At 37.6% G+C, this 26,920-nt stretch overlaps 1 protein-coding gene across 4 annotated transcripts in view; it reads left to right on the forward strand.

Moving 5' to 3' along the window:
* Positions 1-26,920, forward strand: part of TRIM37 (tripartite motif containing 37) — a 136,922-nt gene that overhangs the window by 20,376 nt on the left and 89,626 nt on the right. For all 4 annotated transcript variants that reach the window (XM_069481109.1, XM_069481112.1, XM_069481110.1 and 1 more), the window contains exons 5-8: positions 3,998-4,085; positions 5,984-6,106; positions 8,832-8,955; positions 17,879-17,946. In XM_069481109.1, coding sequence (XP_069337210.1) covers positions 3,998-4,085; positions 5,984-6,106; positions 8,832-8,955; positions 17,879-17,946 — 403 coding nt within the window. The remainder of the gene's footprint in view (positions 1-3,997; positions 4,086-5,983; positions 6,107-8,831; positions 8,956-17,878; positions 17,947-26,920) is intronic.

Consider the following 26,920-nt stretch of genomic DNA (forward strand, 5'->3'; position numbering starts at 1 on the left):
TGAAACCTAGTGTTGTTTCTTTATTATTCTAGTTAAACTAGACTGTTAAAGATTTGTTACTTCAAGCATTATGGAAGTTTTACCAAAAATAATTATTTAATCTTTTTAAAAATAGGACATTATAGGACATTTCATAGGTGAACACTTAGGTTTTTTCCCTCTGAAGTGATCCATTTGGGAAGACCTTTTACCTCTGTTGGGCCTCTTTTATTAGAGCCTCTCATAAGAAGAATGGAAATGCTATGGTTTGCGAATCTGCCAGTTGTCTTTGCTGCTTGATGGCTGGTGGGCCCCCTTGGTTTGCTGAAGGTGCATATAGGTCATTGAATAAGAGTAGTTCTAGTAAATTTCCTACATTGTAAAAGCTATATTATAAGTTTGGTAGTTTGGAGACTGGGCATAGTGGCTCACGCCTGTAATCCCAGCACTTTGGAAGGCCGAGGTGGGAGGAATGCTTGAGCTCAGGAGTTCCAGACCAGCCTGGGCAACATAGTGAGACTTTGTCTCTACAAAAAATAGAAAAAAAATTAGGCAGGCATTATGGTGCATGCCTATAGTCCCATTAACTCAGGAGACTGAGGGAGGAGGATCACTTAAGCCCAGGAGTTTTAGTAGTGAGCTATGATGTTGGCACTGCACTTCTAGCCTGGGCAATATAGTGCGACCTTGTCTCAAAAATAAAGAAAAGAAATAAATTTGGCATTTTGGAAATCTTGCTAAATAAGCTTCCAGACAACATCTAATATGCTGTTTCTACTAAATTCTGTTAATTTCCTATATGATATTCACATTACTTATGAATGTGAAGTATAAAATATTGACCTATGTAGGTATTTTCTCTAAGCTCAGTGTCTTTGATCAGTGAAATGCTTTTTAAAAAATGCAAGAGTATTGCTTCTTGACCTTTTGGCTAAGATCAAGTATAAAAATGCAAGAGTGTGTCTGCTTTATAAGCAAGAGAAAATGTAATTTCAAAAATTTTAATTGTAAAATATACATAAAATTTGCCATCTTCACTATTTTAAAGTGAATAGTTCTGTTCTGTTAAGTGTGTTTACATTGTTGTCAAGCCAATTTCAAAAACTTTTTCATCTTGCAGACCGGAAACTATACCCATTATAAAACTATGCCCCATTCTCTTTCCACTGGCCCCTGGCAATCACTATTTTACTTTGTTTTTATGAGTTTGATTTCTCTTAGATATGTCATAAGTATTTAATACAATTATACAGTACTTGTCTTTTTGTGACTGGTTTATTTGACTTAGCATAATGTCCTCAAGGTTCATTCATGTAGCATGTGTCAGAATTTCTTTCCTTTTTAAGGCTGAATAATATTCCGTTTTATTTATATATCACATTTTATTTTCCCATTCATCTGTCAATAAACATTTGGGTTCCTTCCACCTGTTGGCTATCGTGAATAATACTGCCATGAACGTGGGTGTTCATGTCTTCAAGACTGCTTTCAGTTCATTTGGTTACATATCAAGAAGTAGAATTACTAGATCATATGGTAATTCTATTTTTAATTTTTTGAGGAACCTCTGTACTGTTTTCCATAGTAGCTGTACCATTTTACAGTCCCACAAACAGTGCACAAGGGTTCCAATTTCTCTACATCCTGGCAACACTGCTTTCTATTTTTGATAGCAGCCATCCTAATGGGTATGAGGTTTGGATTTGTACTTCTCTGGTAATTGGTGATGGATGAGCATTTTTTCATGTGCAAAAATGGGTATTCAAGTCTTTTGCCGATTTTTTAATCTTGTTTTTTATTGAGTTACAGGAGTTCTTTATATATTCTGTATATTAACCCCTTATCAGATATTTGATTGCAAATATTTTCCTCCATTCCATACATTCCATAGGTTGCCTTTTCTTTCTGTTGATTCTGACGTTTTTTTAAATTGAGACAGATTCTCTCCTGTGTTTCCTGGGCTAGAGTACAATAATACCATCATAGCTCGCTGTAACCTCAAACTCCTAGGTTCAAGCCATCCTCCTGCCTCAGCCTCCTGAGAAGCTGGGATTATGTGGGCATGCCACCACGCCCAGCCGATTTTTTTGTTTCTTGTAGAGAGAGGGTCTCACTTTTGCCCAGGCTGGTCTGGAATTCCTAACCTCAAGCGATTCTCTTGCGTCGGCCTCCCCAGAGTGTTAGGATTACAGGTGGGAGCCACTGTGCCTGGCTGATTCTGACCTTTAATGCACAGTAGTTTTTAATTTTGATGTAGTTCAGTTTTTCTATTTTTACTTTTGTTGCCTGAGCTTTTGTTGTCATATCCAAGAAATCGCTGCCAAATCTAACGTCATGAAGCTTTTCCTCCATGTTTTCCTCTAAGAATTTTATACTTTTTGGTCTCATGTTCAGGTCTTTGGTCCATTTGGAGTTCATTTTTGTATAGGGTGTAAAGTAAGGGTCTGTATCAGTCTGCTAGGGCTGCCATAACAATACCACTGATTAGGTGCCTTAAACTATAGAAATCTATTTTCTCACAGTCCTGGAGGGTGGAAGTTCAAGTCAAAGTGCCGGCAGGGTTGTTTTCTGTGGTTGCTTAGCTCTCTGCTTGACTTGTGCACAATAGCCACCTTCTATCTCTGTTCTCACGTGGCCTTTGCTGTGTGTGCACTCCTGGTGTCTCTTCCTCTGTTTATAAGGACTAGTCCTGTTGGATTTGGGTCCCACCCTTATGACTTTAACCTCAGTTATCTTGTTAAAGGTTTGATCTAGAAAATACAGTCACATTGGGGGTTAAGGCTTTAACATACGAATTTTGGGGGAGGACACAATTCAGTCCACAATAGCTAAAATTCCTCCTTTTGCATGCACATATCCAATTTAAGAGAAAACTTAAAATTCAGTTGTTCATTTGCCATGAGGATCTAGTTTTTTGTATGTGTGGGGTTCTTTTGTTTGTTTTTCTGTTTTGAGACAGGGTATTTCTCTGTTTCCTGGGCTAGAGTTCAGTGGCATTATCAGCTCACTGCAACCTCAAACTCTTGGGCTCAAGCGATCCTCCTGCTTCAGTGTCCTGAGTACCTGGGACTATAGGCATGTGCTACCACACTTGGCTAATTTTTTTTTTATTTTTTGTAGTGATGGGGTCTTGCTATGTTGTTCAGGCTTATTTTTTGTAGTGATGGGGTCTTGCTATGTTGTTCAGGCTGATCTTGAACTCCTGGCCTCAAGTGATCCTCGCACCTTGGCCTTCCAAAATACTGGGATTACACAGGCATGAGCCACTGCACCTAGCTGGATCTGGCATTACATTGTACATCGTGTCTTGGTTATTGTTATTGATGTAGGCAAATATTTGTGCGTGGTAGGTATAGCTGCAAAATCAATTTGATTATTAAGCACTTGCCTAAAATGCTAGGAAATGATGCAATATTTGTACGTTTTCTTAGAAACAAATCTCCATTTTCCATGTGATTGTAAAGTCTAGATTAATAAAAACAGTACTCTAAAAAACACAAGTAGTTCTTTTTTTTTTTTTTTTTTTTTTTTGAGATAGTGTCATGCTTTGGTGCCCAGGCCAGCGTGCAACAGCATCATCACAGCTCACTGCAACCTCAAACTTCTAGGCTCAAGCAATTCTTCTGCCTCAGCCCCTGGTCCTCCCCTGCCCCTCCCCCAGTAGCTGGGACTATAGGCATGTGCCACCATGCCCAGCTAATTTTTCTATTTTCTGTAGAGACGGGGTCTTGCTCTTGTTCAGGATGGTCTTGAACTCCTGGCCTTAAGCAATCCTCCAACCTCACTCTTTCCTAGAGTGCTAGGATGACAGGCGTGAACTACCACGCCCGGCCTCCATATGTAATTCTTTAATTTAATTCACAGAACCCATGGAGTACATTTTATATTGTGTTTGCTGAGATATAATTGTTTAAAGTTGACTGACCTGTTTGCTCAAGCTTAGTAATTTGTTGAGGTAATTATGTTTCAGTTTTAATTTATTTAATTTATAACTTTATTTTCTTTTCATACTGTGTAGATGTGAAAATCACCATGAAAAACTTAGTGTATTTTGCTGGACTTGTAAGAAGTGTATCTGCCATCAGTGTGCACTTTGGGGAGGAATGGTGAGCTGAACAAATTTAGTATATTCTTTTTAGTTAGAAACTTGAAGGCACTGAAATAATTTTTTTATTTAGATATAATAGAACATAGTATCATTTTATTTTAGAGAATGAAAATTAAAATGCATCTGCTTTTTAGGTGCTTTATTAAAGATACTGTACTTTCTGTTATTCCAGAAGAACCTTTTTTGTTCGGTATTTGATGTAAGAGATTACCTCTAGCATAACTGTTTTATTTTAACCTAGTACTTCCATAACTTACACTGTATTCATTTGCAGATCTTTTGTTGTAGGATCAAGGTCTTTTTTTGGATTAAAGGTCAGTTGATCTGATATACTCGCCGTGATACCCAGTTTTGGTTTCTTTTAAATGGAGCAAGAATTTAGATACTCATGAAACAAGATGAGTGCAGATACCTAGATTTTTTAATTTTATTTTACCTTTTAGTTTATTTTTTCTAATTCAAAAGCCAGTTTTTTAAGGGAATCTACCTTAAAGCATTCAGTCAAGTCTAAAGCATTCAAGTTAGTTTTCATAGAAGCAGCTTTTTATTTTATCGTCATACTCTATTGTTTAATATTTGATTAAATGATGTACTTACAATAATAAGTACAATTGCCATAAATAGGTTGATAATAAATACAATAGATTCTTAGTTGAAAAAATAATTGTTAGGGGGAGCAGAAATGGGTAGACATCTAGAGTTGTCAGCCCTGAGAATTGATTATTCTGTGGGCATCAGACAGTATGTTTCACATAGAGAATGGAAGGCCAAATTGGTTGAGCAGAATTCAGTTCTGTTAGAATTTGCATACTAATGTGCTGACTAGAAAAAAATTAAGTTCCCACAATTTAATAGTTAAATGGATGGGTTCTATAAGAGGCAGTGGAAACTTTTTTTTCCATATTTAAAGTGTACATGTGAAAATCTATATCTTTTTTCTTTTGGAGACCATAGTGAGATACTTTGTCTAGATGAGACAAATTCTAGTAAGAACTTATCTCTTATGGGAAGTTTCTTATAATAGAAATTTAATAATTCTACCAGTTAAGAGAATTATGTTATAATACTAAAAATGGATAGAAAATCCTTTTTAGGTTGTTAGCTCCAAAAAATTGTTTTTTGAGCTGAATGCAGTTGGACTTGTGAGGCTAATTTGTATTAGCATTCCATCTCTTCGGTAACTCTTTGTGGCAAGGGAAATGGGTTTGATACTTTTGTTGATTATGTTCCGTGGGTTTTTCCCTCAAGTGTCTTTCTAATTCATTCAGCTGTTGGGAAGACTCGGGATTTGGTGATGAACAAGACCGATATCAAACAGTTAATTCTACATTTAAGCCATATGATAAATTTGACGAATAAATGTAGAGAGCTGATGAGAATACATAACACATAACTATGGAAGCTGACCCTTCCGTAGCTGACCCTGTAAGCCTGACCTAGGCCCCAAAGGAAGAGTTGGAGTTAAGAGGTATAGAGATGGAGGACAAAAGATGGAGAATTATTTCTGAATAAGAAGGAGTAACTTTTACAAAGGCCCGGTAGAAAGAAGTTTGAGGACTCTGAAGAAGGCAAGTGTTGCCTGAGAGAAAAGTGAAGTTGTGGCAGATAGTTTGGCTGAGGGTTAAGGATTTTGGTTCTTTCTAATGAGTCAGTTTCTAGGTAAATGAATATTTTGCTGAAGTACGTTATTTACAATCTTGGAAGAGTTCCTATATGGCTAAATGATTTTAAGCAATATTGGCCTGCCTTAACAAAATAAAGGTAGCTAAAAAGATAGAATTCATTTGAAAATATTTACCAGTTTATTAGTGTTCATGGAATGTTACAAGGGAATAGAAATGCAGATAAAATATGTTATTTAAAATGTTCTAAAACTACTTTTATTAATTTAAATAGCATGGTGGACATACCTTTAAACCGTTGGCAGAAATTTATGAGCAGCATGTCACTAAAGTGAACGAAGAAGTAGCTAAACTTCGTCGGCGTCTCATGGAACTGATCAGCCTAGTTCAAGAAGTGGTAAGGTTACTGTTAAAGATCATTATCCTTTTTAATACTTACATATTTTGTAATATATATAAATCAATCAGATGTTGAAATCAAGATTTTCAAATGCTATAGGATCTATCTATAGTCAATTTCATCAACTTCAGACTAGCTGAGGAATTTGCATCCAAAGCCCTGGTCTGTAAGGAAGCAGTTAGAGCCAGAGAATTGCCTTTTTTTTTTTTTTTTTTTTTTGAGACAGAGTCTCACTCTGTTGCCTGGGCTAGAGTGCCACGGCATCAGCCTAGCTCACAACAACCTCAAATTCCTGGGCTCAAGCAATCCTCCTGCCTTAGCCTCCCAAGTAGCTGGGACTACAGGCATGCGCCACCATGCCTGGCTAATTTTTCTCTCTATATATTTTTTAGCTGTCCATATAATTTCTTTCTATTTTTAGTAGAAATGGGGTCTTGCTCTTGCTCAGGCTGGTCTCAAACTCCTGAGCTCAAACAATCCGCCCGCCTCGGCCTCCCAGAGTTGCTAGGATTACAGACGTGAGCCACAGTGCCCGGCTGAGAATTGCCTCTTTTGCAGAATTAGAAAGTCAATTAATGAGTTAAAGAAGTCTGTGAAATCTGTTTTTTACAGAGTCAATATTGACTTTTGCAGAATCATTAAATTATATATTTCTTTGGATCCCCTGGTTTGGGGAGAGTTTCTTCTACCAAGGAGTGGACTATGATGTCCTGAATTAGAAATCCAAAGCGTTGAAAAAGTAATAATTTAACACTACTCTTCAGATCTTGTATGGGTCAGTCAGCTTTGGTGAGCTATTTATTATGCTATAATATTTCTGTGGAAAAATCTGATAAGCTGTATATAGTTAAGTTCTAAGTATATTTTTAGAATATATTTTTTTTTTTTTTGGAGACAGAGTCTCACTCTGTTGCCTGGGCTAGAGTGCCATGGTGTCAGCCTAGCTCAGAGCAACCTCAAACTCCTGGGCTCAAGCAATCCTTCTGCCTCAGCCTCCCGAGCGAGTAGCTGGGATTACAGGCATTGTGCCACCATGCCCGGCTAATTTTTTCTATGTATTTTTAGCTGTCTAGCTAATTTCTTTCTATTTTTAGTCAGAGACGGGGTCTCACTCTTGCTCAGGCTGGTCTCAAACTCCTGAGTGCAAACGATCCACCCGCCTCAGCCTCCCAGAGTGCTAGGATTATAGGCGTGAGCCACCCCGCCCGGCCCTTAAGATACATCTTGTTTAAAGTTGCCAGAATGATAGTTATCAGTGAGGTTTGTGGATCATTCCTAATGTAGGAACAGATGTCATCTTTGTTTTACCCCTTAAGGAATCAATAACCAAATCATCATTTATAACATTCTTTATACAGAAAATGGTGTCTTTGAATTTGCATATGTACAAGCAGTTTGGATGGTGTCTATTTGGCCTTCATCTAACTACCTTTTTGCTGTTACTTTTTCTTGACAATATTATAATATGGTCATTAAGGAGAGTATTGTAGGTTCAGATTCTCACTGCTTGTATTTATGTAATAATAGAGTAAGTATGAGAAATACATCTTTTATTTTCTGTGGTATACCAGTTCAAAATCTATTACACTACTCTGCAGTCTTGGAAAACCCTATTTGCTTTTTCTATTTAGTTCTGAAAACAAAAACAAAGAAACTTTGTCAACTAGTATAGATACTGGTCTTTTAAAAAATTTCATTCGTTTTAGGGTTTTTTACTATGTGAACTAGTTTTTTTTTTGTTTTTGAAAAATGGTTTCCTATCAGGGACGATTGGTATTTCAAGTATGTGTTGTGTGTTATGTTACCTAAATCAGTTTTTTATAATTGTAAATCTTGCTGTTTAACTGTCAACGTATCATATACTTTATTATGCTTTATTTTTAAGTCTTTTAAAACTGATTCAGTTCAATGCGCAGAATTTTTTAATTTTTTTTATTTCAGGAAATTATGGGAGTACAAACATTTTGGTTACATGTTATGACTTTGCCACATCCCAATTATGATTTGAGACTCCCCCCCCCCACCCCCCCACCCCCCGCAATGCTCTCTGTATCCATTAGTTGTTAGTTTACCCACCCCCAACTCCCCTATCCCCAAAGAATATTACTACTGTGTGAGCACCTTAGTGTTGATCACTAAGTGTCAGTTTGATGGCGAGCACATCTAGTGCCTATCCTTCCATTCTTGGGATACCTCACTTGGGAGGATAGGCTCAAGCTCTATCCAGGAAAATATAAGAGGTGCTAGATCACTGTCGTTTTTTATCGTTGAGTAGCATTCCATTGTATACATATACCATATTTTATTAATCCACTCATGGATTGATGGGCGTTTGGGTTGTTTCCACATCTTTGCAATTGTGAATTGAATGCACAGAACTTTTTAAAGCCACAAGTTACTTACGCTATATCAGCAATTTAAAAATACTGTTATTGACTTACAGTTTTTAAATAGGGAATCAACTGACTTTAAGAATAATTTCAGGCTGGGAGGCTAGGTGCGGTGAGTGGCTCACACTTGTGATCCCAGCACTTTGGGATGCTGAGGTGGGAGGGGATCGCTTGAGACCGGGAGTTTAAGACCACCTGGGCAACATAGTGAGACCCCTGTGTCTACAAAAAATTGGGGAAAAAAAGGAATAATTGCAGTGATTGCATTACTGTCTCTTCGCTTGTGTTTTTAAAATTCTCCAATTAGTTATTTTTATGTGTTTATCTTCTAGGAAAGAAATGTAGAAGCTGTAAGAAATGCAAAAGATGAACGTGTTCGGGAAATTAGGAATGCAGTGGAGATGATGATTGCACGGTTAGACACGCAACTGAAGAATAAGCTTATAACACTGATGGGTAAGTGTTTTTGCATGCTATTGGGGTACATGGTGCTTTGAGCCTCCTTAAGGTTCAGTCTTTGAAGAGTAAGCTTGACGAGTTCTAATAGGCTAGGAAGGAATCTTGAGATTTTAGGCTACTCTGTGTTGTTACAGTCTGGATAGATGTCTGACTTGTATTTGTTATAGAAATGATTGGAGAGAAAAGTTTGCATAACCATTTGGGTAAGAATCCTTTTTGTTTTCTTTTGTTTTTATGTATTTATTTTTTGAGACGGGGGTTTCACTATGTTGCCCAGGTTGGTCTCAAACTCCTGGGCTCAAGCAAGCCTTCTGCCTTGGTTTCCGTAGTAGCTGGAATTACAGGCACATGTCATCACACTTGGCATAGGGTAAGAATCCTAATGGTCAATGGACCGTATTCTTAGGTAGCACTTTTTCAAATTTAATAAAAAGTTCTAATGTCGCATTTCCTTTCAGTCCGTTTCATTGAAGATGAAGAACCAACATTTTTAAATATCAGAGTAGTTAGTCCTCCCCAGCTTTTTCTTAGAGATTTAAAGTCTTGGTTTTTGTTTTCTAGTAGGTGTCATTTTAAATCTGTTAATTATATTTAGTGCTCACTTTAAGTAGACAGAACACAGAGTTTTTCTATTCTCTTACTCAGCAATAATCAACACAGAAGACTTTTGTGACCAAATGTGGGGGATTTCTCTGCACCAACAAATAGTCAGTTCTGCAGTAGACACCAGCTGGGTGACCTCTAATTTAATTTTGACACTACCTAGAGATAGCAGTAGATTCCACAGGTTGAGGGCTTAGTCCCCAAGACTGCCACTCCTCCCCCCAGATACCAGTTACAAATCTGGGCCTCTGAACTTCTTCTTTTTTTTTTTTTTTTAATTGTACTACAAATTTAAGTCATGGAACTTCTGACTGACTGGCTTCAAGTTGAGGTTCCCACAACCTCCTCTTTGGGTTCAGTTAATTTGCTAGAGTGGCTCACAGAACTCAGACGAACACTTGTGTTTACTGGTTTTTTACAAAGAATATTTTAAAGGATACAAATAGCCAGATGAAGAGATGCATTGGGTCAGATCTGGAAGGCTGTTAATGTAATGTTGGATTTCCTTGAATTCATACCACATTTATTTATTCCTTTACCCTTAGCTACTTTTCTTCCTTTTCTTTATTAATAAGCTTTAGAAGGGACATTAGAATCACCACTCTGCTGGTCTAGATTGCAGGCAGCAGTGCTAGTCCTGCAAGTACCTCCTTCTCAGTCCATTACCATTCAGATAGGGTAAGATGACATAGGTGCCAAACTAGTGGGCCAATTTTACTTCTAGGTGCAGTATTCACTATTAACCCCACTTTTGCACAACCCGCCCCCATTAGCCCCTTAGAAATTCTGACATGAGGTTTAAAAATGTAGTTAGTTTCTTCTTAGGAATCAGTCATCCCTCCTTTGAACACTTGTAGTTGTAGCTCTGGTCCTAGGACTAGTGCATCCGGTAGGAGAAAGAAAAAAACGGTTGAGATGACGTGGGGAAGAAAGAAAAGAGTGTAATCACTATATCAGCATACTCCTCCCTTGGCAAGAATTGCATAGTTACACCAGCATGCTCCCCCACCCCCTCTTCCCAGATCAACTGGAAAACCAGAGAAAAATCTAGGTGGGAACACTTCTTTAGTCCTACTCATGTTGAGTGTGAGTACACTCTCTTGAAGGTATGTAAGCCAGTCCTTTATGCTTGTATCTCCCCCGGTTTTAGATAACCAATGTTTTAATTGCCCTTTCTATTTCTCTATCAAACTATTACTCTGAGTAGGATATCCCTTTGCCCACTGCTGGACATTATGGACTGTACAGTATGTTCTTTGATCTAAAGAAATGATTGGCATTATGTGCCTGAGAGGGTGCAAAGGAACATGTCTAGATTCAGGCCATCTCTGCACTGCTGCAGTACCTCCATGTCCACGTCAAGACAGAACATGAATGCTTGTCAATTCCAGTCACCTTCAGAACCTGGAAGGCTGCTCTTCTGATGGTCACTTACATGCCCTACTTTAATGTACCCCTCAAATTTCCATAGGGTTATGCCCTATATGGCCATCCTTTTAATAGGCGAGGTTTCCATTACCCTCTTTCCTTAGTGTATGGCCTAGCCCTTGGTCACTGCCTGTGAGGTCAATAAAAACCCAAACACAGGGGCTTTGACCACTGTTCAGTTTTTTCATCGTGGCTACAGAAACAGCAGTGCAATTCAGCTCACCAAGCCGATTTGTTTTTACCTTTTTAAATTAGAGTGGCAGCCTGCCAAACCAGCATTGTTGTCCATTCACCTTCAAACTGTCATTCATAAACCATGCAGTTCTTGGTCAGTCAGTTGAGAGCTGTTTATAGGACACTGTGGAATACAGCAGCTCCTGGCTATAACACAGTTCCAGAGTCAGTTCTAGGGGAGAAGAGGCTCCCTGTGCATGAGTATCCTCTCCCTGTTTTCCCCAGGTAGCACAATCCTGTATAAACCATTTGCATCTTACGGTACTCTTCTGGACATTGTCCTCTCCATCAGAGCGCTCTGACATCACCCAAGAACTCATGGTTATTTCAGGTTTCAAGATAATTTTATGTCCTTCAGTCATAGGGGTAGCTTCAATTAATGTCCCATTATAAGGTAGTAAATTCACTTGAAGTGGAAATTCTCTAGTCTCAAGTCCCAGTAGTTGTTGGGAGGTGCTCATAGGTTTTTGCCATAAGCCCTGTAAATGCTCCCCTAAGGGTTATCTATCAAATGGAGAATTTGTCCTTGCCAGCACTCCAGCTTCTATTCTACACTACATGAGCTCAGGCAGTCCTACTGGTTCCCATTTAGCATGTCCAATAAATAGTACTTGAAGGGTGGATTTACATGCCTTTTATTTTACAGTATTATATAAGAGAAACATTCCCCAGTCAGGTAAAGGAGATACAACTTCTTTACATAAATTGTGTTTAAACATTCCAACTTTCATAATCCTATCAACCTTTACAGTTTTATGTTATAGTCCCAGGAACTTTTCCGCTCCCAGACCATTTTACCTTTACTTGTGTGGAAGGCTGTGGGTTCCCATCCAGGGGATTGAGCCAAGGGTCCTTGGCCTTTTTGTCAATCTTTACCCCCAAGCACTTGTTGGTCAGCTTTCCCATTGTGCTCTCCCAGCCCTTTTTTTTTTTTTTTTTTTTTTTTTTTTTTTTTTTGAGAGACAGTGTCTCGCTCTGTCACCGGGGCTAGAGTGCAGTGGTGTCATCACAGCTCACTGCAACCTCAAACTCCTGGGCTCAAGCAATCCTCCTGCCTCAGCCTCCAGAGTAGCTGGGATTATAGGCATGAGTGACTTCACCCAGCCTTACCTTATTTCTTAAGAACCATGTAAAGACTTCTACTCTGCTGGATCGAGTCTTACGATTCATTCTTTTTTCTTCTTAGTTTCTTCCCTATGAGTGCTTTCTTTATTGACGTTATTTCTTAATAACCGTTTAAAAAATTTCCTCTTCCTGGAATGAGTCCTTTGACTTTCCCTTTGATCTTTCCCCATTCTTTTGTTAAGTAATCTAATGTTTTTATTAGGTTTTTATTACTTTAGGTTGCCTAATATTAGGTTATTAGGTTTTTATTACTTTAGGACCCATTAAAGAGAGCTGAGACAGCAAATTTGATAAGGCTTCCTAAACTTTCAGTTTTGCAGCAGTAAGATTTACATGAGGTGCCCTTGCAAAAGGGGCACCCATAACCACAGCAGTTTACCGTGACCTGGGTAATGGGTGTACTCGGGAGATGAATGTACTGGTCATCCTAAAGCTAGTCCCACATGGCTTGCATACCAAGCATATTAGCTGCTTCATCTGGGGTGCTTTGCTGGCATTTATAAGGGGAGGTGGACAGTCCTCCTTCTCAGGGTAAACAGACTTTACAGCGGCTTTTATCCAGTCCACCGGGCTGGGTGTTCCCTCAGGGAGGGAATAACCTCCTGAATGTAGCCATACCCGATTGTTCCATGGTGAGCTATGGATCCTGTATCCACTCTGCAGCATTTAAAACCAAAGTTACTGCCCCTAAATTAGTTATTCTCACAATCCATTTTGGTAGTAAAGGTTCCTCAGGAAGCTGATGATACTGACCGATAAAATGTTCCTTCACACTGGACCCTCTAGTCTCAATAGTTACTTGGTTTTTCCCTTCCTGTATATTGACCACCTTCTTGGTAATCACATGTCTTAGCAGTACTTCCTATTATCCCTGCCTAATTTTTCCCTTATGGGTCAGCTTTGAGGCTAGTGGCCAAAGCTCAGACTAACTAAAATCTGAAGTTGATCTAGCATAAAGATCTGACCCAGCATTCTCTTTTAATTTCATTTTAGCTGTCACAGATAACAACCAAGGGATTGAATATTTTACCTTTTTTTTTTTTTTTTTTTTGCCAGAGTCTCACTCTGTTGCCCGTGCTAGAGTGCCGTGGCATCAGCCTCGCTCACAGCAACCTCAAACTCCTGGGCTTAAGCAATCCTTCTGCCTCAGCCTCCTGAGTAGCTGTGACTACAGGCATGCGCCACCATGCCCAGCTAATTTTTTTCTATTTTTAGTGTTTGGCTAATTTCTTTATATTTTTTTAGTAGAGACGGGGTCTCACTCTTGCTCAGGCTAGTCTCGAACTGCCAACCTCTAGCAATCCTCCCACCTTGGCCTCTCAGAGTGCTAGGATTACAGGCGTGAGCCACCGTGCCCCAAGAATATTTTACTTTTTTCTTATTAATTTGCATTTCCTTGTGCGTCTGGTGAACCAGCTCCCTGGGAGTTGGATCCACCTATAAATTAGTAACTGAGTGCGTGTAACACAGCTATAGCCTCATACCATGAGTGACCACTTGGCTACCCAGAGATCAAGGGTTCTTCCTCCCCCCATTCTTTGATCCTTTCTCTTCCTCAACCACATTTCCATAAGCCAGGGCTATTCTAACAAATCCCATCACTGCTACCAAATCTGAGTGGAAAAAACACACTCGGAGTTTTTTCTATTACTCAACAACAGCAGTCAACACGGAAGATATCTGTGACCAAATGTGAGAAATTTCTCCCCACCAACAAATAAGCAATCAGTTCTTCAGTAGACACACCAGCTAGGTGTCCTCTAATTCAATTCTGACACAATCTACCTGAAGATAGCAACAGGTCCTTCAGGGTTCAGCAAGCTTCTAGATAGCTGAACAGGTGCAGTTTTACAGGAAGGTGAAAAAGAACATCCACATGTGGGGGAGAGAGTACACTCAAACCCCACAGAGACAGAAGTGCCTGTGTTCAAGACCCTTCAAGACCTCACCCTATGTATCTCTTCATCTGGCTGTTGATTTGTATCCTTAAAAATAACTTCTGTAGTAAACCAGTAAACTGTGCTTCCTTGAGTTCTGTGAGTTGCGTTAGCATATTAATTGAACCCAAAAAGAGGATCATGGGAACCCCAACTTTAAGCTGATTGATCAGAAGTTCTAGAGGCCTGGACTCGCAACTTTTGTCTGTGGATGGGGTTATGGTTTTTGGGACTGAGCCTTTAACCTGAGATCTGATGCCATCTCTAGGTAGATAATGTAGGGGCCAAGGAAAAACTTCCCCTTCATTCTCTGAAGTTTCACTGAAAAATCATTTCACAAAAGCAAGTTAATAGGAGAAACGGCATACAAATTTATTAATGTGTACATAGGGGAGAACCACAGAGTGATTACCGTCACTCCCCAATAGGGTTCAGAAGCTTATTTACCATCTTGAGGTTATAGAAAGAATGGGGGCTTGAATCTTGGTGAAACAGGTTATGGTGGCAAAGTAGGTTATGGGAGGAGGAGAAGAGGCCTGGCTAGCAAAGGTGATCTTGTTATATGTAAGAAACCTCACAGGTAGCATCCTTCCTAGATGGTGAATCTACCTGAAGATAGCAACAGATCTTCAGATCTTTAAAGGGTCAGATTCTCAGTTAATCTTTTCTAGGTCAGGACTAGCTAGGGAAGACCTCAGAAAACCTGGCTGTATCAGTGCAGATTTTCTCTACAAATGCAGATTTCCACCACAAAAACACCTTTGCAGGGCTACTTCTGTTTGCAGGCCCTCTTAACAGCTATCTCAAAATACATGAAAGAAGTATATTTTGGGGTGAAATATTTTGATTTCCTTCCCTACTGTTGGAATTGAATTACAGGACACCCAGCTGGTGTCTGCTGCAAAATTGATTGTTGGTGGGTAGAAATCCCCCATATTTGGTCACAGAAGTTTTCTGTGTTGATTGTTGGGTGAGAGAATAGAAAAAAAAGTTTGTGTTTTTTCCACACAAGTTGACCTTTTTGATTCTTCAAAGATTCTCTCATTCTTCTTTGATTGTGAAGCCTAGTATTGAGCATAAAATTTAAGTAAGAGTCTGATCAAATGCTAAGTTTGTTGACTGTGGTGATCTTAGTCCATCCAGTGTTTTGCTGACTCAAAACCACCTTTTTTTTCATCATAGTCCCACGTGAAATATATGTGGACTTCACTAAGTGAACAAAGAATTTTTTATTGGCTGTCTTGCTTCTCCAAGGTTTTAACTATGCCTTTTTGTTAACCAAAATACTATTTTGTCCCTTTTATTTTTAACTTGTTTTAAATAAGATGCAAATATCTTTGAGGTTGGATATTCTGATACTATATTATGAATTGTTTTCTGTCCCATTTTTAGTTTTTTTCCCCCCAGATCCAACAGCAAGTCGTCTTAAAAATCATTCTTTCAGATTGAACAGCACAATTCATCCACACAGTGGAGCAATTAGAAGAAACCTGTAGGCATTGATTATACCAGTCACAATGCCACTTAAAGATTCTATGTAGGCCGAGTGTTGGATGTGGTGGCTTATGCCTGTAATCCCAACACTTTGGGAGGCCAAGGCGGGAGGATCACTTGAGGCCAGGAATTTGTGACCAGCATGGGCAACATTAGTGAGACCCTGTCTCTACAAAAAATTTTGAAAAATTAGCCAGGCATAGTGGCATGCATCTGTAGTCCTAGCTACTCAAGAGGCTGGGGTGGGAGGATCGTTCGAGTGCCCGGGTTTAAGGCTGCAGTAACCTATGATTGTGCCACTGCACTGCAGCCTGGGTGACAAAGTGAGACCCCATCTCTTAAAAAAAATCATTTATGTAAATGAAAATCATAATTGTTCTTAGGCTCTCAATCTCAGTCATTCTTATTTTTTGAGAACTTTAGATGGTCTTTGAGATTCCCTTAAGTTCATTAAGCCATGTAGAGTACTGCAATATTGGTATGGGTTAGGAATTTTTAAACTGAGGGCTTCTTTAATGTTAATGTGATCTTAAATAGTAGCCAGACACATTTGCATGTAGTCCTGTTTTTCTTGAATGAATTTGGTTCATTGCCTCATTTATTTAATCAAATCAACTAAAAGTCAAATAATACTAAAGTACGTATCTCTTAATTTTACTAACTGTATAACTGACTGAAATAACTTCCCTTTCCAATAACTGAATTTGCCCTGCTTTTGTGTTTTTCAAATTATTTTCCATTTTGAAAAGTTACTGTAATTTGTGATTTCCAAGATAGTTTTCATAATTAAATAGGATACTTTCAGGTTTAGGGTATTAGGAGGAACTTCAGACTTTTATTCATATCTCAATTTCTACCACTAATTTTTAAATTGAATTATGTATGGCTAATATCTTAGGACTGTGGGATGTGGTGGCGGTAGAAATTACCTCTGATAATGATAGATCCCAGCTACTTGTTTGTTTGTTTATTTTGAGACAGAGTCTCGCTCTGTTGCCCGGGCTGGAGTGCCGTGGCGTCAGCCTAGCTCACGGCAACCTCAAACTCCTGGGCTCAATCAATCCTGCCTCAGCCTCTCAAGTAGCTGGGACTACAGGCACACGCCACCCAGCCCGGCTAATTTTTTCTATATATTTTTAGTTGTTCAGGTAATTTTTTTCTGTTTTTAGTAGAGACGGGTCTCGCTCTTGATCAGGCTGGTCTCGAACTCCTGACCTCAAGTGATCCTCCCGCCTCGGCCTCCCAGAGTGCTAGGATTACAGGCGTGAGCCACTGAGCCCGGCCACTAATCATTTGACTCTCATGTGTCTTTTTCCAATTGAGCTTTTAATTTGGCTTCAAAAGTAAAAGTTCTACCTATTAAATGTCTTTTTATCAAATAACAGTACTCCAAATTGATATAACTTCTGCTAACCTTATGGGATATGCCTCTAGTTTTTCAAATTTTGTGGTTTGCAAAGAAAATGGTCTGATTTGGCAAGCATGCCTATCTTGTCTTCTTTTTGTTTTAAAAACATAGAAAGCAGTTTCCTGCTTCCTTTTTTATAATAATTTCCTTATCCCTGTCTGTCTTCAGCTTCTTGAGACTGTTTACCTCTCTGGGCATTCTTTTTTTCAGGTCCCTCTGTGTTCAAAGGACAGACCTTTTGCTTACATGGCACATAAACATCTGGCCTGTTTACCACATACATCCCTCTTTTAACCCACAGTTAAATTTGGGGGAAAATTATTTCAGAATCATTGACTGAATGAAATTCATCTTATTGCTTCTTCTAAAAGAAATGTAATGGTCTAGAAAAGTAAATTTTTACTTAAAATATACTGTCATTGTATTATACATTTCTTAGATTTGTTTGATAGACATAAATTGCATTTTGTCTAAAAGTAGTTAGATTTGGTTCTGAAGTTCTCTTTTCAAAGCTACTATAATATTAGATGCAACCTCTAAAAGCTCTAGGAAAATCTTTAGGGTATCTGTAATGACAAATTTATACTTACTTAAAATGGATTCTTTGTTACGGAATATGTTCAGTGGAGGTTAATTTCATTCTTAAACCAGTAGTGAGCCTGAGTGTTAACGTTTTGCTATTTTTAAACAGGTCAGAAGACATCGCTAACCCAAGAAACAGAACTGTTGGAATCCTTACTTCAGGAAGTGGAGCACCAGGTGATTAAATATTAAATATAATGAAATAGTCTGTCTCCTTTTTTGTCCATATGCTTTAAAAGTTGTTTTTTTGACAGATTATCCATGTGAAATCAAAAGATCTGTGGATCTAGGTGGTATAATGGGAATTTTTATGAAATAGGAATCAGCTGATTCTTAAGTTTTCTGTTGATATTTGAGAACTACATTAATAAGCTTTATTTTGCTCTGTAAGAATAGAATTATTTTTACTGAGAATAACCCATGGAAATTGTAAATCTATATAAGGTTAAAATTTCCCCACATTGTGACTTGAGTGGTGGCTTTGAGATACTATATTGTTGCAAATTTCTTAAATATAGTGATTCCTATATAAAATTTTAGAATTTCTATTTATTGCTGGGCTCAGTGGCTCACACCTGTAATCGTAAGCACTTTGGGAGGCTGAGGCGGGAGGATTGCGTTAGACCTGGAGTTTGAGACCAGCCTGAGGAAAAGCAAGACTCCCTCTCTACAAAAAATGGGAAAATAAGCCAGGTATGGTTGTGCGTGTCTGTAGTCCCAGCACTTTGGAGGCTGAGGTAGAAGTTTCTCTTCAGCCCAGGAGCTTGAGATTGCAGTGCGCTATGATCATGCCATTGCATTCTAGCAACCCAGGCGACAGAGCAAGACCCTTTCTCACCAAAAAAAGGAAAAAAAAAAAATTACTTACTGAGGAAATATCAAATGCCAAATAGAAAGCATTGTTTTAGTTGTTTGGGATACAGCAGTGAACAAAATGGCTAAAATTCTATCCTCGTAGTATTGTTTATATTTTAGATTAGACATGGGTGAGTATGAAGCATATAGTAAATGAGTAAATGTGTGATATTGCATAAATATTTGATATTTTCACTTGTCTTGAACTTGTTTGGAATTCTTGAATTTCTCTCTATGCCTTATACACAGGTGCTTCATGAGATTGTTTTCTTAATCATCCTGGAGATTCCCTTCACTTCTTCCCTGGGTTGAATCCCATGTTTCCTGATTCCCATGGCTTTTAATCTTTGGGGTTACTTACTTGTTGTGGTATCACACTTCTTTCCCTCAGTAGTTTTCCAGGAAGGGTAATCAGAATAAATTTTTCTCTACTGCATGTCTGCAAATATTTTTATTTTATGTATACAGTTGATTGACAGTTTGGCTGGTAGGATTTAGTACACAAATATTTACTAAATCTTGTATTTTCATAAGTACTCCCTTTCTTAATTGTACATATTGTTTTCTTAGTTCAGAGATTTTATTTTATCCCTTCTAGAAAATAAACTTGCAGCCTTCTGTTGGAGTGATGGGGCAAGTTTAGACAGCTGTGGTGGAGTAGGGGTTGAGGATTGAGGATTTATGTGTTAAGTTTTTCTTAAACACCTTTATTGAGAAATAATAAACATAAAATAAACTGCATTTTTTTTTTCTTATGTATTATGTCAGGGTTTTGCTTTGTCACCCAGGCTGGAGGTGGAATACCGTGGTGGGTACAGTTCACTGCAGCCTCAAACTCCTGGGCTCAAGCGATCTTCCAGCCTCAGCCTCCTGAGTAGCTGGGACTATGGGTGTGTACCACCACGAAGGGCAAATGAAAAAAAATTTTTTTTTTTGTAGAGACAGAATCTTGGCTATGTTGCCTACTCTGGTTTTGAATTCCTGGCCTCAAAGGATCCTCCCCGCTTGGTCTCCCAAAATGCTAGAATTGCAGGCATGAACCACGCACCTGCACAACTGCATGTATTTGAGGTTCACAATTTGATAAGTTTTGATGAATGTGTATATCTGTGAAACCTTCACCATAGTGAAGATAGTGGATATATATATGTCCCAAAAATCTCCTTGTGCCCTTTTGTACTATTTTCTTCAACTCTTCCCTATTCATGCAACTGTTGATCTGCTTTCTGTCATTATAGGTAAATTTGCATTTTCTAGGGTTTTATATAAAGAATTATACTATGTACTCATTTTATATCTAACTTCTTTCAGCAAAATTATTTTGAGATTTATTCATGTTGCTGTGTGTATCAATAATTCTTTCCTTTTCATTGCTGAGTAGTGTTCCATTGTATGTATATACCACAGTTTATTCATTCAACTGTTTGTGGTCATTTGGGTTGAACCTAAACCCAAAAATTCAGTTTTGGGTTGTTACAGATAAATGTTCATGTACAGATCTTTACATGGACGTATGTTTCTTTTACTCTTGGATCCGCCTAAGATGGAATGGCTCAGTCAAATGGTAGGTGCATGATTAACTTTTTAAGTAACTGCAAAAGTTTTCTCAAGTAATTGTAGTATTTTTATATTCCTACCAGTAACACTACCAGTTTCTCTTCCACATCCTTATCAGGACATAGTGTAGTCTTTTTTTATTTTAGCCATTCTCAGAAGAATATCTAATTGTGGTCTTAATTTGTATTTGCCTAATAACTAATGATGTTGAGCATCGTTTCTTAAAATTAAATTTATCATCCATACGTCTTGTTTGTTGAGGTGTCTGTTCAGATCTTTTGCCTATCATTTTATTGACTTGTTCATTTTCTTGTTGGATTTCCAGAGTTCTTTATATAAGATATATATCTTAAGATATTTATATTTATTCAGATACTTATATCTGATAAAGTCCTTTATCAGATGTATGCTTTGCAAAGATTTTACTCAAATCTTGATTTGTCTTTTCATTTTCTTAAAAGTGTTTTTTTTGAAGAGGAATGTGTTTTAATTTTATAAAGTCTAATTTATCAATTTGTTCTTTTGGTGTCATATTTAAGAAACCTTTACCTAACCCAAAACCACAAAGATTTTTCTCTTGTATTTTCTTTCAGAAACTTCATTGTCTTAGGTTTGATAGCTAGATCTGTGGTCCATTTTGAACATTTTTGTACATGAAGTGTGGATCCAAGGTGTTTTTTGTTTGTATGTATGGCTGTCCAGTTGCTCCAGCACCATTTGTTGAAAAGACTATCCTTTCTCCACTGAACTGCCATTGCATCTTTTTAAAAAATTAGATGTCCACATACTGAGTGGACTGTCTATTCCATTCCATTGATTTGCTTGTTTTCATGCCAGTACTACACAATTTTGATTACTACAGCTTTAAATGTTAGCTCTCCAACTTTGTTCTTTTTTTCAAGAATTGATTTGGGTATTTCATATCTTTTGCATTTCCATATGAATTTTAGAATCAGCTTGTCAATTTCTATGTAAAAAGAACTCTTTTTGGATTTTCATTGGAATTGCATTGTATTTGTAGATCAATTTGGGGAGAAATGACATCTGAACAATACTGAGTTTTCATTGCATGAAGAAGATGTGTCTGCCCTAGCAGTTGTATCTCTCCGTTTATTTAGGTCTTCTATAATTTCTTTCAGTGGTATTTTGTAGTTTTCAGGGTTCAGGTCTCCCATGTATTTTGTCAGATTTATTTGGCATTTCAGATTTTTTAATGCTATAGTAAGTGACTTTTTTAAATTTCAATTTCTGATTGCTTGTGGCTATACAACTCATTTTTTGTATATTGATTCTGTATCCTGAAGTGTTGCTAAATTCATTTATTCGTTCTGATAGCTGTTTTGTAGATTGCTTGGATTGCCTATAGGTAGTCTTGTCGTCTCTGGATAAAGTCAGTTTTCTTTGTAATTTGGCTGCCTTTTACATCTTGTCAGATTGCACTGGATAGAACCTCTAGTACAATGTTGATTTAAGTATGATGTTAGCTGTGGGTAATTGTAGATGTTCTTTATCAGGTTTAGGAATTTCCTTCTATTCCTGTTTGATGAGAGTTTTTATTGTGAATCAATGTTGGTGTCAGTGTTCCAACTGCTATAACTCAATACCATATACTACGTGGTTTATAAATAACAGAAATTTATTTCTCACAGTTTTGAAGGTTGGGAAGTCCAAGACTAAGGTGCCAACAGGTTTGGTATCTGGTAACAGCCTACTTCCTACTACTTGCTGTGTTCTCACTTGGAAGAAGGGATAAACTAGCTCTTTGGGGTTTGTTTTATTAGAGCACCAATTCCAATCCTGAGGGTTCTACCTCATCAACTCTGAAAAATCCCACCTTCTAATACTATCACTTTGGGGGTTAAGATTCCATGTGTGGATTTGGGAAGGACATAGCATTCAGTCCTTTGCAGTTGGATTTTGTCAAATTCTTTTTCTGAATCTATAGAGATCATGTTTTTTTCATTTCTAGTTCTTAATACAGTGACTTACATTGTTTTGTTTTTTTAAAATAAGAAAGGTGGGAGTAGAGGATTTGTGTTAGTCTCCTCTCCCTCCCCCATGCCTGAGGGCAATTATTTAAACTCATTTTGTTCCTTGCTGTCTCACCCTTTATCTTCCTGTTGCTAGAATTTGTGATACAAAGAACAGTGTATAGCCTATGGATAGCTTATGTTATTTTCCTGTAAATTCTTCGTAAAACAATTTAGAAACAGCCTCTTCTTTTCCTTAAAAAATCCAGTTGTAACTGCTGCTGGTAGGTGTATATATTTTGGGCAACTGTAATCTATGATCTGGGGTTGCAGTCCTCAAGCTTGGCCCAAATAAATTCTCTACTTATGTTAGTTTTGCCTCAACTTCTTTCTTTTAGATGAATAGCAACAAAAACTACTAAGGGATCTGTGAATAAATCTAGAATGAAGAAATAAATCTGAATAAAGAAATATCCTGAATCTCATTGATTCTCCGATGTACATTTTGTGTATCTTTGAAACAGGGTGTGTCTTAACAGTTGATGTCACCATAATTTATGGAAGTTTATTTTTCTTAGTGGCATGTAAAATAAGGATGTGCTTAATAGTTAATGTCATTACAGTCTATGAATGTCAAAAATAGAGAGATGAATCTCTAAATTTAATGTTTGGGAAGCAAGAATTGCAATTTGGGGCATACACACAGTCCCGGTGGTCTTTGGTATGCCTGAAAAGAAAGAGAAGGTTGAAAGTTTTGTAAAAAGACTAAATGTTGTTATTATTTTAAATATAGTTCATTGGTACTTGTAAAATTTTAAGGAGCTGGCAATCTCTGTTTGGTGAGTGATGGCAATGGGTAAAACTAGTCTTAAGAGTTGCAGCAGGTTGTTTCAATAGCTATTAGGTAAAACTGGTTTCAGGTTAAAACAGGTAGTTTCATCAGCCAGGCTTGCAGATAATTACGTTCTTAGAGCAATATTTTCTGCCTGAGTGCTTCTTCCCTCTGGCCTCTTGATGCAATTCATGTAATCAACTTTTGCAATGAATTGTAGCATTGATCCAAGGGAAAATTGAATATTACAATGGAGTTATTCTCCAGTATTAATCTACGAATGCAGTTCAGTCTTAATTTCAATGTGAGTTTTCTCAGAATTTGATAAAATTCCAATATTAATATGAACGAGCAAGGGCCCCCAAATGGGGGAGAGGGAAGAAACAAAGTTGGAGCTCTTGTCATACTATGTATCAAGACATGAAACCACAGTATTATAATTATGACACTGGTATTGGCACACAGAGAGACAATAGGTAAGTAAAACAATACAAAGCTCATGAGTAGACACCCAGGCACATACGACAAATGGAGAAGAATGGACTTTTCAACAAATATTGACAGTTATACATGTGGAAAATAAAGTTAGATCTTCATTTTACTCTGTACACAAGAATCAGTTCCAGGTATATTAAACATTTAAGGAAAAAGACTCAAATGAATTAAAACTTTTTTTTGAACTAAAAATCTTTTTGTTTTTTTGGTTTTTTTGAGACAGAGTCTCACTCTGTTGCCCTGGGTAGAATGCAGTGGCGTCATCATAGCTCACTGCAACCTCAAACTCCTGGGCTCAAGTGATCCTCCTGCCTCAGCCTCCCAAGTAGCTGGGACCACAGGCTCATGCCACAATGCCCATCTAATTTTTCTGTTTTTAGTAGAGATATGGTCTTGCTCAGGCTGGTCTTAAACTCCTGAGCTCAAGCTGTCCTCCTGCCTGTGCCTCCCAGAGTGCTAGGATTACAGGCATGAGCCACTGTGCCCAGCCCAAAAATATATTCTAAAAGCTAGATTGACAACCCACAGACTGGGAAAAGTTGTGTCATTCCTAAAACTGAACGAATTGGCATCCAGAATTTATAAAGAAATACAACTCAACCATAAAAAACTAAAACAGTGTCATAAAATATGAGCAAGGGATATGGACAGATCCATAGATCCTAGATGACCATAACTGAGTGCAAGCTCATGCTACTCCATACAGGACAGCCACAATAAGTTGAGTGACAACATGTTGGTGCAAAGAAGGTCAATTTTATTCAGAGAGTCAGCAAACCAAGAAGATGGTGGACTAATGTCCTAAAGAACTATCTTAAGTTAGTATGAACTTTAGGCTCTTTTTTATGGTAAAGGAAACAGGAACAAGATGCGGTTTGCAATAGATAACCAAAGACTGCAGATATCTTGAGTGTCAGCCAGGGTCTGAAGAGGCTGTAAAACTTGTTCTTGGTCAGTTAACTTTGGAGGGCATAGATATGGTCACAATGTTCCTATAAATCTTTAACATAGCATTGATACTTGTATGTATATGTTCCTTATCTACCTGGGAGTTAGTTTTGGGAAAGGGATGGTTATCTTTTTTCTAGGGTTCAACTACAAACTATTATTAGTAATAAATTCTTCCTGTAATTAGCTAGCTTACATGCAGAATTAAGTAGAAGCTTTTATTCTAAAGGTTATTACTACAGGAGGTCAGAAGCAAAATGGCGCTAGTTATGTTAAGCCTCCCTTGCACAGTTACTTGATCAATAAATGTGAAGTTTTACTGATAAACTGGGCAATGTTTACTAAAACCCAGCAAAATGTCATCTTGTACCCATTAGATTGGCAGAAATTAATGAGTAAAAATATAAATGTTTACAAGGGAACTTACTGCTGATAGAAGCATAAATCTGTTGAACTACTTTCGAGAGCAGTTTGCTAATACCTGCTAAATTTGTTGGTATACTTCAACCAGTAATTCCAGTCCTAGAGAAACTTCAATATGTTTACAAGGAACTGTTTTTAAGGGTCTTCACTCTATGTTAGGGTGGAAATTTGTATGCAGGTGGAGAATAATTCTCAACACAAAGATTAGGGTAAAAGAAGTAAAAGTGTATTTTACTTTTTCTGAGAGAGAGAGAAAGGAAATGGTGCGGCACCTGAAAGAAAGAGGGAATTGCCAGCATGGAGATCAAGTGGCTTGGGCTTGTTATTGGGGGGTCATAAAGAGGTAAAGAAAATTTATTGCTGTGGACTAATTAATTAGCAGGACGCAGCTGTAAGATGTCAGTGTGTCCATTTCTCCTGTTTTTTTTTTTTTTTTTTTTTTTTTCTATTCCTGGAGACTTGCTTATCAGTGGTTCTGGCAGAACTGGTCTGGCAAACGTCAAGGGGCAGGATTTACACTTTCTTTTTGTCTGCTCAGCTCTTTTCAAATGCAGTAAAAACATTTTTATAGACAATTAGTTAATCTTAAAAGACAGGTGATCCATCCCAAGCACAGCGAGTTTTAAGGTTAATGTCCCTGTGATCAGTCTTAGAGACAATGAGTTTATATTTTTCTGTTAGTTAGTAAGGCCATTCTTTCACTCTGAAGTTATTTTTATAGTGAAGACAAGGAAGCAAGCTAAATGTCTATTGATAAGAAGATAAATAAATTATGTGATAGTCATACAAAGGTATTTTTTAAAACTGTTGAAATGAGTCTATGAATGTCAATACAATTAAATCTCAAAAACAGTATTGAGTGAAAAATGTAGGCTGCATGGTGACAGAGCCTGATAGTATTTATGTGAACTTCGGAAATACTCAGAACTTTGTTTATGGCTGTATACATACACATAGTAATTGTAGAAACACACGTATGGTGATAATAAACGTCAGTCGAAGGAACGAGTTGCCTTTGGAACAAATGGGGTCAAGGAAGGATACATTCAGTAAGCATTCAATATTTGTTTAATGAAAAATACAAATTAAAACTTTATATGTATGTGTATATATGCACGCAGTGATTTTAACATACCTTAAAATAATAAATAATATTTAAATAACATTAGATCATTTATTTAAGTCAGTTACTGAAAAAACCGTAATGTCCTGGGTAATGCCTGACACATAGTAATATGAATGACAAAATATGCTGCTGCTTGTTTTTTCTGCCCTATTACCAATTACCAAAAAAAACTTGTTGGTTGATTGAGTAGTCCAGTCATATCATATGATTATTCTTGGTAAACCCAAGGCTGTAAACTCTGATATAGATCATATGATGTGATATAATGATTCTTGGTGAGCTGTAAGTAACTTACTTAAAACATATGAACCCAACTGTACTGGGTTTTATAAATACCATCCATATGGCATTTGATAGGATGTTAGTTTTCTAGGGCTGTCATAATAAAATATGGGACACTTAAACAACAGAAATTTACTTTCTCATAGTGCTGAGGGCTTGAAGTTTGAGATCCAGGTATTGTCAGGTTTGGTTGCTCCTGAGTTCTATCTCCTTGGCTTGCTTTCTCACTGTGTCCTCACACGGGCTCTTCCATATGAGTGCCCGCTCCTGGTGTCTCTTCTTATAAGAACACTAGTCATGTTGAATTAAGGCCCCACCCTAATGACCTCATTTTTAACTTAATCACCTCTTCAAAGACTATCTCTAAATGTAGTTCTGAGGTATTGGGGGTTGGCCTGCCACATACAAATTTGGGTGGTGGTGGTGAACATAATTCAGCCCATAACAGATAGTTTACAACGCGGTTTCACATACAGCTTCATGATCCTTAAAACAAACTCAGCAAAGCATGCAGTGGTGGATTTATTATTCTAGTTTTATACATAAACAGACTAAGAGTTATGTAATTAGTGGTGGAATTAGAACTTCAAACTAATTTTCTTGAATACAAAATCAGTAGTCTTTTAAACTACTGAAGTTAGATTTCTCACTTTTCCTCTTTGG

This window comes from Eulemur rufifrons, chromosome 9, assembly GCF_041146395.1.
Source record: "Eulemur rufifrons isolate Redbay chromosome 9, OSU_ERuf_1, whole genome shotgun sequence".
In the NCBI taxonomy this organism is placed as follows: domain Eukaryota; kingdom Metazoa; phylum Chordata; class Mammalia; order Primates; family Lemuridae; genus Eulemur; species Eulemur rufifrons.